General features: G+C 42.4%; 1 protein-coding gene across 3 annotated transcripts in view; it reads left to right on the forward strand.

The window, feature by feature from the left end:
- Window positions 1-12,631, forward strand: part of UBASH3B (ubiquitin associated and SH3 domain containing B) — a 175,465-nt gene extending 162,834 nt beyond the window's left edge. For 2 of the 3 annotated variants that reach the window (XM_049857666.1, XM_049857667.1), the window contains exons 12-14: window positions 4,344-4,450; window positions 6,332-6,441; window positions 7,584-12,631. In XM_049857666.1, coding sequence (XP_049713623.1) covers window positions 4,344-4,450; window positions 6,332-6,441; window positions 7,584-7,721 — 355 coding nt within the window. In that variant the 3' untranslated portion in view covers window positions 7,722-12,631. Of the gene's footprint in view, window positions 1-4,343; window positions 4,451-6,328; window positions 6,442-7,583 lie in introns of all 3 variants that reach the window. The other variant, XM_049857665.1, reaches the window with a different exon arrangement.
- The last annotated feature ends 1,082 nt before the right edge of the window (window positions 12,632-13,713 follow it).

Consider the following 13,713-nt stretch of genomic DNA (forward strand, 5'->3'; position numbering starts at 1 on the left):
TACTGAGCAACTTATCTGGGAAGCTGGACTATATGAAGAAGAACGGGGCATCAGGATTAGAGGATGATTCATTGACAACTTGCATTATGCAGATGACACAACCTTGCTCGCTGAAAAGTAAAGAGAACTTAAAGCACTTACTGATGAAGATCAAAGACTACAGCCTTCAGTATGGATTACACCTCAACATAAAGAAAACAAAAATCCTCCTAACTGGACCAATAAGCAACATCATGATAAACGGAGGGAAGATTGAAGTTGTCAAGGATTTCATTCTACCTGGATCCACACTCAATGTCTATGAAAGCAGCAGTCAAGAAATCAAAGGACAAATTGCACTGGGCAAATCTGCTGCAAAAGACCTCTTTAAAGTGTTGAAAAGCAAAATTGTCACTCTAAAGACAAAGGTGAGCCTGACCCAAGCCATGGTGTTTTCAGTTGCCTCATATGCCTATAAAAGCTGGGCAGTGAATAGTGAAGAACAAAGAATTGACACCTTTGAATTATGGTGTTGGTGAAGAATGTTGACTATACCACGGACTACCAGAACAATCAAATCTGTCTTGGAAGAAGTACAGCCAGAATGCTCCTTAGAAGCGAGGATAGTGAGACTTCGTCTTACGTACTTTGGACATGTTATCCAGAGGGATCAGTCCCTGGAGAAGGATATCATGCTTGGTACAGTAGAGGGTCAGTGGAAAAAAAAGGAAGACCTTCATGGGAATGGACTGACACAGTGGCTGCAACCATGGGCTCAAGCATAACGATTGCGAGGATGGCAGTGTTTCGTTCTGTTGTACATAGAACGTTGGAACTGACTCGGAGTGTTGGAACTAACAACAACTTCCTCTTGCCTTAAGGAATTAGCATTCCTCAGAAATAAAATTCAATCAGTCAATCACTTGGATCCTCTATTTTTTATATATATAATTTATTTTGTTGTTATCGAGAATATGCACAGCAAAACGTATACCAATTCAACAGTTTCTCTGTGTACAATTCAGAGACATTGATTACATTCCTTCAAGTTGTGCAACCAATCTCACCCTCCCTGTCTGAGTTGCTCCTCCCCCGTTAACTAACTCACCCGCCCCCTAAGGTTTCTATCTATAATCTTTCGAGCTGCTGTTGCCACTGTGATCACATTTGGTTCTTAAAAGAGTACAATGCTCAAGGCAGACATTTTTTACTAGTTAAGCTAAATTGTTGTTTGGTTTCAAAAGGATTTCAGAACGTATTTTTGGTTTAAGGTTTAAAGATGATCTCAGGGCAATAGTTTCAGGGGTTCAGACAGCCTCCAAGACCCCAGAAAGTCTGGACCTACTCATACGCTTTAAGGAGCCCTGGTGCCGCAATGGTTAAGCTAACCGAAAGGTCAACAGTTCAAACCCACCAGTGGCTCCATGAGAGAAAAGAGCTGGTGATCTGCTCCTGTAAGGATTACAGCCTAGGAAACCCTATGAGACAGTTCTACTCTGTTCTACAGGGTCGCTGTGAGTTGTAATTGACTCAACACACGCAACAACAACAACTCATACACTTTACATTTTGTTCCTCCCACGTCTGTGGGCACCGTTTTTCTATTCTTTGGAGGAAAACAGAAAGAAGTTATCTGCATGCCAACAACCATCATCCATCTGGCCTGGAGAAAGGGTGGGTTGCTGCCAACATTGGTGAAATGACTTTGTTCACTCATTACCCACTTCCTCCCAGGCCAACTTGGGCTAACTATGTCTTGAGTTTCCCCCTTCAGTGCGGCCTGCATTTCTCAAGCTGACTTACAAAGGTCTCCAGAATTATTCCATCTGCGTCTTTAAATGCACACGCAGACACACAGGCAGCAGGGCAGACAGAAGGATGAATGCCTCAAACCTGGGGGTTGGAACGTGGTCTTTATTCCAGAAATTCTTTTCCCTTTTAGCACATCAATTCAACCATTTAGTGTTTTTACTTCGTTTTGTTTTGGCTGGGGAGAAGTTAAACTTCTAATTCTATAAATCAATTGTGAAAGCCAGCTTGAAAGCGTGTGAGAATCACAGTCCCGAGAGTTAAACTCCCTATGAAATTAATTATGCCAAATGAACAGGCCTTTTGAAGCCACCGAGTGGTGCCCAAATGAGTGCAGAAACTGATGATGGGCAAAAAAGCAGGGACTGAGATGGAAACAAGCAGGCTCTGCTGATGGTGCCTGGTCACCTTACAACAGGGGCCGGCAGAGAGGTGGAGGATGGGGGGCTGGAAGCTGGATCAGGGGAACTAACCAGGTTGGTAAAGATGAATATCCAAGTATCACGCACAGGCAGCAGGACCCTGCCTGAATGCTGGGAATAAAAAGGGTCCTGGTCACAGGGAGCTGGGCTGGAAGGCCAAAAAGACAAAAAACGCACCAGTGGGATGGGATTTTAGAACAGGGCCCTGACTATGGTGGTAAGAGGGCAAGGGATGGTGTGGACCTGGAGTGCTAGACAGTGTCAAGCTTTGGTATGGGGTGCATGGCTTGTTCTGCAACCCAGAGCGCAGCAGGGCAGGGAGTAAGGAGTACTGTCCCAGGGAGGGGACTCCGGGGGATGCCGCCTAAGAACCCAGGTTGCTGGTTTCCAGGTCTAGCTGGTAGCTTGCCAGACCCTGAGAACAACTGAGCTGTGACTAGAAGAAGCATGGCGGGTGCTGCTGACGCCATTCATAGATTTCAGTGTCAAGAGGCTGGGGGTAAGTAAAGGCAAGACCTGACCAGGAGGAGCTGGAGCCCAACACCTGTCCTGCTCTTCACGCATTATAGCACGGCCTCGTCCTGGGAATGGCTCCTGGGCTATAGAAAGTGGCCGTTAGCCACAGCTTGTGTGAGACTTCTGGGAGCACAGGTGATGTAAATGGTAATGGAATAGGATGAGAGGTGGGGATGGGGAGAGAAAAGTTTGCTCAGGAACAAGGAGATGCAGCCCTAACTAGGGTGATTCCTGGCTCTCCCTAACCCCAGGGTGTTGCGAGGTTCAGAAGATTGTTTCGTAAGAGAAGCAGTTTGCTGAGAGACTGATATTTAGATAAGGGGCAGGGAAGGGCCAGGGTGGTAGGTGTGGGTGCTGACCTCAGACCCAGGTTCAGATCCGGGCTCTAAGTGTTGGTAACTGTGTGACAGTAGGCATGTCACCTGTCATCTCTCTGAGCCTCAGTTGCGTCAAATCGGGATTTGCGAAAGGATTGCTGTGAGGATTCTATTGAAAGAATCCAAGTAGGATGCTTTGCATGGAGCCTGACACATGGGAACCCCTCAGGAAATGTTTCTAGTAAATAAATACATTCAGGTCAAGATGCCAATGCAGGTTCACACTTTGAGAACTCACCACCCCCTCCATTGTACAAAACACCTAGCAATGAAGGACACAAGAAGAAAATAAATTTAAATGGCCGGGTTGTACTCATAAGCAAGATAAGCGTGTCATGGACCAGAAATAAAACAGAAACTCGAAATAGTAAAGGGAGCGATTTGCAACTAGGAGTTAACTCCCAGACCCTTAGAGACAGGCCCATTAGGCAGAGGGGGACTGGGAATTAAAGACAGTCGCCAGATCACCAGGACTGGGGGTCCTTATGAAGGGCTCATCCTCTCATGAGCCTTTGGACATTGTACTGTATGATTGTTTATATGAATAGCCTGACACAACCCCCCCCCACTACACACACACACACAGAAGCTCTTCAAGCACAGAAATTGGGTTCTCTTTAAAAAAAAAAAAAAAAATTTTTTTTTTTTTTTCATCTTCAAGCCTCTAGGGCTTCTTCTAGGGCAGGTATGTGGTCTGTGTTCAAAACAAAAAAGAAAGAAAAGGCAAAGAGTGGTGAAGGTTTCACAATCTCCTAAAAGACTAAATGTCTGTTTCTAATCCCTACCCTTAGAGCATAGCGTGTGTCAGGCGACTTAAGAGAGGCTTGGGAAATCTCTGGTGGCCTAAATAGCTAAGGAAATCTAGTCTCTGCTCTGCTTCCTGTAGCTATGTGACCTAGAACAGGTCTAAGATGTGGGACCTGGGACCATCAATAGCCACCAGACAATACGGTTAGTAAAGCTGTTTGTATGTTACCCCCGGGTGAAATGTCTACTATATGTAGACATCATGTGTAGGCAAATGTGACATCATGCGGACACAGCTTACATCTCTGTACATTTCAGCTGCACCTCCATGTAGTGGAAATAATCTTTCCTGTACCCCCTTCTTTCTAGGGACTAGACCAATAGAATCATGGATACCGTAGAACGGTCTTGAAATAAAAGTTTAGAGTAATATGTATCGATTGGTCCCAGGATCAAAATGTTTTCATTCACTTCGTTCATTTTTTTATTACAGACCTCACATTCCAGTCAGCAAATTGGTGGTTTCAGAATCCTATGACACTTACATCAGTAGAAGCTTCCAAGTAACAAAAGAAATAATCAGCGAATGTAAAAGTAAAGGTAGGTGGTAGTTTTGTGGACTCCACACTAAAATATGTAATAATTTCTCCATCATGGTCAACAGGCAATTCAAGATGTTGCAGCTTGCTTTATAGGAAAGAAAAATCTTCTCAGGTTCTCTCATAGACACTTTGGTGTTAAAGTTGTAATATTCTCTCAGGACCTAAAAAAACCAGCTGGCATTGAGTCAACTCGGACACATGGTGACCCCATGTGTGTCAGAGTAGAACTGTGCTCCATGGGGTCAGCAGTGGCTGACTTTTCAGGAGTAGATGGAAAATGGCAGATAATTTCACGGGATTAGGCCAGACTTAGTTACAGCCCTACACTGTGTACCTTTGACTTCTACCTTGCAGCTGTTCATCTTGATCCTATGAAAGAGGTTCTCTACTATAATTTTTAGAAGATCTCTAGCATAACACTGTTTCTCCTGCAGTTTGATCCAGGTCCATAGGCACCTACACACAGACACACCTACACAAGCACACACACCATTCACTGCTAACACCAACCAAGAACAGTGTTCTATGAGGCTGAAACCTGTTCGCTGTTGAAGTTGCTAAATATTGAATGCAAATACTTAATAATAAGTAGTACTGTTCACCAGTCATTCCTTGGAAACTGTATGGGGCAGATCTACTCTGTCCTATAGGTCACTGTGAGTCAGAATCAACTCAGCACCAACAGGTTTGGTTTTGGTTTAGGGCTGTTTACCATAATTTTTTAAGTGAAAAAGGCGGATTTCACAAAAGGCAATGCACGTTCCAATATCTTATTTTTTAAAATACTTATATTCATAGAACAAAGACTAGAATGATGTACACCAATATAGCCCTGGGCAGCAGCTGTAGGGGTGATTCTGCCTTCTGGTTACCACACATAAGTCACTCTCTTCATCACTACCACCATGCTCCCTACTGTAAAAATACATAGCATGTCCTGTCAACCAGAAAGCCTCAAATGCTCAAAATTCTATAGTGGCAACATTTAAAACTATACTAGAAGGGGTAACACCACCACCCGTCTGTCAGTTTCTCATACAGCGGTGGCTTGTGTGTTGCTATGATGCTGGAAGGTATGCCACTGGTATTTCAAACACCGGCAGGGTCACCCATGGTGGACGGGTTTCAGTGGAGCTTCCAGACTAAGACAGACTAGAAAGAAAGGCCTGGCCATCTCTTCCAAAAATTAAGTCAATGAAAACCCTGTGAATCACAATAGAATATTGTCCAACATAGTGGTGGAAGATGAATCCCTTAGGTTGGAAGGCACTCAGAATACATAGTGGCTGCAACAATAAACTCGAGTATACCAAAGATCATGAAGATGGCACAGACCCAGGCAATGTTTCGTTCTGTTGTACATGAGGTTACCATGAGTCAGAGCTGACTTGACAGCAACTAACAACAAGCACCAAGAAACCCTGTAGAGATAGAATAGTTCAGTATCTTGATTGTGGTGGTCGTTGCACAAAGCCACAAATGTGATAGAACTATATACCCACGTAGACACAAATGAGTGCTTGTGAGACGGGTGAAGCCTATACAAGCTCTGTGGCTTGTACTAACGTCCATTTACTGGTTCCGATAGTGTTCCACAGTAAGCAAGATGTTACCATAGGGAAGGCTGGGTGAAGGGCACAGGGGACTTCCCTATGCATCTATATTTTAAGATAAAAAGTAAAAAAAAAAAAAAAAATGTTAGGTTATCTTAACAATACAAAGCTTTTTCAAAACATTGCTTGGCCAGGTTGTCTCGTTCTTGAGAATCTTCTCCCCTTCCTGGAATACTTGGCTTCCAGTATTTACAAAGTTTGCATATGTCTTTACAGAAACTTTCTTCACAGTTCTTGCTTCCCCACCCCGCCCCGCCCCCCAGCAGGAAATAACATCCTGATTGTGGCCCACGCATCTTCCCTCGAAGCATGTACCTGCCAACTTCAGGGTCTGTCGCCTCAGAACTCCAAGGATTTTGTACAAATGGTCCGAAAGGTAACTCATATTTGCCTTGAAGGGGCCCGGTATGCCTCATGGTTTTATAACAGTTCAGTGAGTGGCTGGATATTTACTCAGCTGGGAAGATACATTTATTGTTTTGTTCACCCAAGATATCTGCAGTGAAACTCTGTGTAAAACACTTTATTGGGTCTTGGGTAAGAGAAAAAGATCTGTCAGAGCTAGCTCCTAGCTTCTAAGAGCTAAAATTTAGGAAGTCACTAAGAATTAGCAGCAAATTGTCTGAAATTCCCAGAGGGATTCTGGATTGGATAGAAAGGGGTAAGTGGGCCAAAACACAGCATCTGAAAGCTCAGCGAGAACAGAGGTCCTGGCAAGCAGGCCAAAGGAAGCAGCAGTTTACAGTGATTGGGCTAAAAGGCAAACCCAGGAAGACCCATGAGGCTGCTGGACACATCTGGGTTGCTCCTCTCGTGCCTGTGGACAAGGGTTTCTGGTTGCCGCCCTCCCACACACATCCCTCCAGATCCAGACTCTTCTTCCTTTCCCTGCCCTCAGAGAACCAGGCTCAAACTCAGCTGTAATTCCTTTCTCGTTTTTAAAAGATTATTTATGCGTCTGTCCTTCTCATCCGTGGGTAAGCTGCTTGAGGGCGGAGATTTTGGTCTCGTTTATGAATGCCGCTCGGGTTCTCACAAAATACACACAAAAGAAGTTTTCAAATGCCCCCACTACTGAAATTAGGAAGGGTGGGGCTTCAGCTGAAGGAGAGCAGAGACGTGCAGAAAAAGATAAAGCAGAAGTGAATCAAATTTTTTTAAAAATTGGATAGTCTGTCCATTGTCTAAGTATAATTTCAGAAATGTTGGTGCTGCCACATTTTTTAGCTTGACTTGCAATTAGGAATCAACTCCTAGACCCTCAACATTCCACGTTATTCTCCTATTTTCCCGTACGCTATTAAAAAACAATCTTCTCAAAGTATAAAAACTCTTCCCTTTAATTTATCCATTTTGCCTATTTCATTTTCTTTATTGATTTTTGAAGTCGTTGCCTATCTACCAAGGTCCTATTCATCCCTAAGTGTTATTCTCTAGGGCCACCTGAACGTCTTTGTTGTCTAGGTCAACGTTAAAGCATTCAGTCACCATTTTCTATTCTCCCTTTCTTCTCCCCAGATTCCATACTTGGGGTTTTGTTCCTGTGAAGAATTCGGAGAAACTGGGATATGGCAGCTGACAGATCCACCCATCCTTCCTCTTACCCATGGACCAACTGGAGGCTTCAACTGGAGAGACACTTTACTGCAAGAATAAGCCCCATGAGTGAACGAGAAGAAAAGCCCTTTAGAAAGCCTTTGGAGAAGTGTCTTTTTTTGAGTTGAGTCACAGTGGGAAAATCCACACCACATTCTAAGCGGACAGCTCAGAATAATTTAGCATATTTCCTTTCATGCTTAAAGTTCTATGATGAGACCGTGTGAATGAAAGAAAGACTTGATTCAGGGATAAAATTCATTCTCTCTGGACTCTCGCCTAGCTAACAAGGCTTTGGAGAATGTTCTTCCTGTATCAGGCACCTGCTACAGCAGAGGAAGTTTGCTTCCATCCTTCTATGCATGGCTAAGGAGCCTCCCTCCTCCAAAGCGAACTGCCAGCCCACCCTGAGAAAGGCTGCAAGAGTAAATACAGAGTCTGCCCAGAAGCCAGCTGGGGGACTTAGAGCTGCCAGTTTGGGGTTGGGATTTTCTGTTGTCACTTCATTTTTCCATTAGGCAAAGCCAAGCTGAGAAGTCCTTTTAAGGTTATTAGAAAATATGCCCCCACTGAGAGTTGTTCTTAGGTTACTCATTACGTTCTAGCCTCACTATGACCCCTACAGCAGTTGCTGGCTCAAGACCCCTGTTCGAGGGCTCTAACATTTACCCTGGTACCGCCATGTTTTCTCTAGAGTAGCTGGCTCTTCCTGCTGGAGCCCTTTCCCCTTTATTTCTGTGTGTGAAATGGGGAGACCAAGAATTGCTCTCTAAAGCACTTGTGGATCCTCAGGAGGAAGATAAGTATTCACTTGTAAAAGTATTACACTTGTAATTGTGAAGTATCCCATTGCAGAAACAAAGAACTTGCACAGTATAATGCCACTTGGAATTACCTGTGTTGTAGTCTAAAAAGCCAGAGCACTTCTAAATCACTGGGATTTGCTTGTCTTTGTCCCTAGAGTCTAGACTGTGTTTAACTCGCTTAGGATGTTGACATTTGGAAGGAACGTGTGTTAGATATGCTATGTACGTCAGCAAGAAGTACGTTCTGTGCAATGTGTACATCTTGACAAACCATAGCAGGAGTCAAGTGGTTGTACACATCTAGTACATGTCTAACATAACCACACATCAACAAATACATCAGTTAGACCAGGGATGTATAATGAAGTCAGGGAACTCATTTAAATGATGACAGTCATGACTGCACTGCTACCTGTGCTGTCATGGTCTTTGTTTTTCTATGGTAATTTAAAATACGTAGGTAGAGCTTCTTAAGGAAGGGTAGGTGAGCCACGCTCTGTGGTTTCTCATCCCACCTGCTCCCTACATTTAGGGGGAGTTTATTTAAAAGCAAAATAAATGACAATCAAACCAAAAACATCAGTTATCGATGTCTATTTAATTGTGTGACTAGCGTACTGTTGACTGCTGCCAATTTGCAAACCATTGGTCTGGCATGGTGTAGTTCCCTAGGTAGAATATGTGTGCCAAGTGAAATCCCAGGCATTGAAAGGGTACATGAGTTAGGGGAAATCAAATCTATACGCATCGTGGCATTGAATAAGCTTCAAGCCCCAGATGCATAAAACGTGGTGCATCAAAATAGGTCTATGCTCCTATTTGAAACTGGAATTTGATAACCCCTGGAAACTAGAGGACGTGACAGGATGCTGGCTATGCGTGTTTATCGGCAAGAGGATTATAGCCTTGTTTCTCTTTAAGTAACTTTGAAAAATATGTCATAAATTTTGTATTTTAAGAAAAACATCTTGATTTCTTCTAGCATTGCAGAAATACTGGTCCAGCTTCTGGGTACAGAAATCTGCGTTGACATCATTCATTATACAAACGCTTTAACCTTAAGCTTATGGGGAGGGGAATGACTCCATTAAAGGTTTTCAGAGAAAAGTCAAGTGGCAGCTAATATAATGTCACTGCCATTCATTCTTATGGTCGCCATTGTTGTTAGATGCCCTCAAGTCAGTTCCAGCTCACAGCAACCTACAGCAACAGAACAAAATGCTGCCTGGACCTGCATTAAGTTCACTGTTTAATCAGATCTAATGTTTTGGAAACCCTGGTGGCATAGTGGTTAAGTGCAATAGCTGTTAACCAAGAGGTTGGCAGTTCAAATCCTCCAGGCGCTCCTTGGAAGCTCTACGGGGCAGTTCTACTCTGTCCTATAGGGTCGCTATGAGTCGGAATCGACTCCGTGGCAGTGGGTTTGCTTTTTGGTTTTTTGATCATGTTTATTAGAAATTCTTCTTAAATTTTCATGGGCTTTGAATGTTTTGAATAATGCTTGAATACCTCACATCAGATTTCCTTGAAAACTATAGCAGTGTGTTTGGGGCTGGGCCTCTATTTGGGTAAAACAGAGTCCAGAATAGTCTACCCTGTCCATCTCGCTTGGCTGTCTTAGTCCTGGGGTGACTTTCTAAATTAGATCGGCTGGGCTACAATCCTTTGTCCTTAGTCCCATATAGACACAGTCTTAGGTTGTGATCTATACAAGCAAAAAGAACCAGAGATCTGAAATAATATTTGAATAATTTAGGTGGAAAACGCAATGTGCAAGAGTGTATTCCTCTGCTTTAACTGTGCGAATTATTTATCACGAGGGACTGGAGGATCTGAATTCACAGGAAATTCTTATTTCACAGTTACGTGTTTAGGAAACTCAACTTGTACTCCAGCTAAGAAAATCTTTGGAAATCGTGTCAAATTAATGTGTAATAAAAGAAACAACAGCATTACCTGATTTCCTATTCATCCCCAAATTCCGGGTTGTTGTTACAGTCTGAAGTAGAGGCTGTGGCTGGGTGTTTATTAAGAACAAATAGGGATGAAACAAAAAAAGAGCAAATAGAGGTTGGGGGAGGAAGGAAGAGAGAGGGAAGGAGGAAGGAAAAAAGGAGGACCTAGCCAGATAAGAACCAAGTGATTTCATGCAGAGGAAAAAAAAATTTTTTTTAATGTAGAGTTACCTGAAACGAACTAGGGGAAATGAAATTAACTAAAAGATTTAATCTGGGATTGATGGTCTAAAACAGCTTCCTACCTGCATAAGTTTGCCACATGGATCCCCTAATGCCCTGGTATTATTCACAGATAGGACTTTGTTTTCCGTGATTTTAAAACGCCACGACTATTCATTCCTCTGTGGGTAGGATAATTGGCAGGTTTTAATGCACCAGCCGGGCTTTCATTTTCCCAGGCCCTCTTCACCACCGCTGCGCTGGTAGCTAGGAGCTTAGCGCTTCGCCCCAGTACAGTACAGTGTTTTCCATTACATTTAGATTCACAGAATCTGAATGGCTGATTAAATGGCCATCTGATGGCTAAAAGAGGAGGGTATTTTTCACCCTGTAGTGAAAGACTTGGAAGACTTTCTACTCTTTGTTTTAATTATACTTTAACCAAAGAATTATTTTAAAGTAACCTTATGTTTGAAAGATGATTTTGCAAAAATAATAATAATAATTACAAAACACAATCTTCTGGAGTGATGTCCATTTGGTAATCGTTGATAATTTTCTCGAATTTTCGGCTGATGTGGTCATTTTTGTGTGAGTGGTGTAAGGGATGCATTCCGACTGTCATTGTGCTTAGCGTTACCATAAATGTACCTTTTCTTCTCAACTAGCTGTATTCGTATTAAAATGAAACCTCTTGCTTCAATTACCTAGTGTCACGGGCAACTAATCGGACAACAGCAAGAGAAGATCCTATCTCGCCGCCTTTGTAGAAAAGGCTCCCTGCCTGGTAAAAAAGGAAGGCATTCCTCTGTATCCTAGGCACTCTGCGACTCCAGTGTATAATTTAAAAGCAGTGATGAATTGCTCTTTTGAATTTATGCTAAGAAATGCAGGGGTTAGCATACAGATGAACCTCCGCTGGCTTTTCCCCCGGGCATCAGCAGAGTCAAGGCAGTACAGGGTCTGCAGGAACTTCTGAGATAATGAGGAGCAGGATGCAGGGTCGTTTGCATTTAAATTGTAGTCCAGCACATGTGGGAGAAATAACTGGTCTACCTGGCTGCTTCTGGGGAGCCCTGGGACTGGAAGAGGAGGGCGGGGAAAAGAGCAATTTCACAGCCTATTCAGATGAATGCTCACGCTGCAAAGGTGATGGGGATATATTTTGTTAAGTGAGGGCAGCTGCTTTCCATGTTTAAACATTGGATCAAAATTGGATTTGCTTCTCTTTAATACTTAAACATATTGAATTTTCCTAGGGAAGCAATGAGCTATAGTGAAAATTCTAGGCAGAGGAAAAAAAAAAGGTTGCCTCTAAATGTAAAGGAGATAACTTGATTTTTAAATACATATAATGTGACGTTCAGTGTATGTAGGTTTAAAATTAGAGTGATGAGTAGTCAAATTTAATGTGTAATCAGTTCTTACCAATATTTTACACGCTACCACTTAGTTGCCGTTACACACACACACACACACAAAAACAAATTTTGCAGCTGTTCAAATATTCATGGGCTCTAAAAGATACATATGTATAACAGAAAATGTACTGGTTCTTTCTTTCTCTGATTGCCAGTCAAGATGGGAACACTATCCCAAAGCATTTTGATAGACCATTCTAATCCTGATGTTTTTGGAGGTATATTGGTTTCTTTCTCATTTATAAAGCTATTGTATCATTTTTTTCCCCATGTAATTCAGGTGTATTTATTTGAAGAAAATGTAGCTATTAAAAGAAAACCACACCTAACTGTATTGCCCAGTCCCTTGTAAACTCCCTGTGACGTCTGTGCTTTCCTGGCAGAGGGCTCTTTTCTCTAGATACAGCTATGGCAGCACTGTCATGAGTTCATTCCACTCAGTGGCCGTCTCTGTTTAAGTGGTTCATAGATGATCTCGTAAAGAGAACCTGTGTTCTCAGTCAATCCACAGCAATCGCCTATTAAATTCTGGGTGGTCTTTATTGTTAAAATAAAATCAATGTTAAGCCAATAATAAAATTGATTGAAGTTTATTTACCACGATGTGCAAATCAGATTAACGCTTCTGACTTAAAGAGTAAGAAATGCTCCAGAGAAGAAAGATCTTCTACAGGCTTTTTATACCCCAGCTTATTGTTAGTAATTATACATTGCCATAGAAACAGGGCCATAATAGGGTTATAAAATAACTTGTGGACGTGAAGGATTCTACGCACCATTTCTTGAAAACCAAGTGAAATAATCCATGGTTGACCTTAAAGCATAGCTTCTCATTTAACCTTTGAGTCATATTGTCAATTTGGTTATGTATAGATAATTTCTTCAAAAGATCACAATGCTTATGTACAACCAAACACCTCATGGGATTTAGTTCCTTGGTTTGAAGGTTTAGGGTCATAGTTTCACGGACACCCCAGCTAATTGGCCTAATAACATGTTTAGTGCTTCTGTTCTACCTCCTAGTTTGTTGCATAGTGCCTGGCTTCTTAAAAGCTTGCAGTGGACATCCAAGGCTTGACGATTGGTCTCTATTCACCTGGACAAACAGAGGAAGAAGGAGAGTCAGGAATAGGAGGAGAAATAGGCTAACTGCCTCCATGAACAACAGCCTCCTTTGTCATGAGACCAGAAGAGCTAGATGGTGCCTGGCTACCACTACTGAACATTTTGATCAAAGACTCTATAGAAGAATCCTGATCAAAAGGGGGTGAAATGCAGGACAGAATTTCAAATTCTCATGGACTCCAGACTTCCTGGAGCCATGAAGGTTGGATGAACCCCTGAAACTATTGCCCTGAGATAATCTCTAAACCTTAAACCAAAAATATCTCCTAAAGTTATCTTAAAATCGAACAATAGTTTAGCTAAACTAGTAAAAAATGTCTACCTTGATCATTACACTTTTTTAAGAACTATATGTGATCAAATCAACAACAGCAACTCAGAACATTAGATAAGAACCTCAGGTGGCAGTGAGTTTATATTAACGAGGAAAAAACAACTCAGAAAAGGAGGGTGAGAATGGTTGCACAGCTCAAAGCATGTTATCAATGTCACTTAATGGTACATGTAGAAACTGTTGAGATGG

This window comes from Elephas maximus, chromosome 17 (assembly GCF_024166365.1).
Source record: "Elephas maximus indicus isolate mEleMax1 chromosome 17, mEleMax1 primary haplotype, whole genome shotgun sequence".
In the NCBI taxonomy this organism is placed as follows: Eukaryota; Metazoa; Chordata; class Mammalia; order Proboscidea; family Elephantidae; genus Elephas; species Elephas maximus.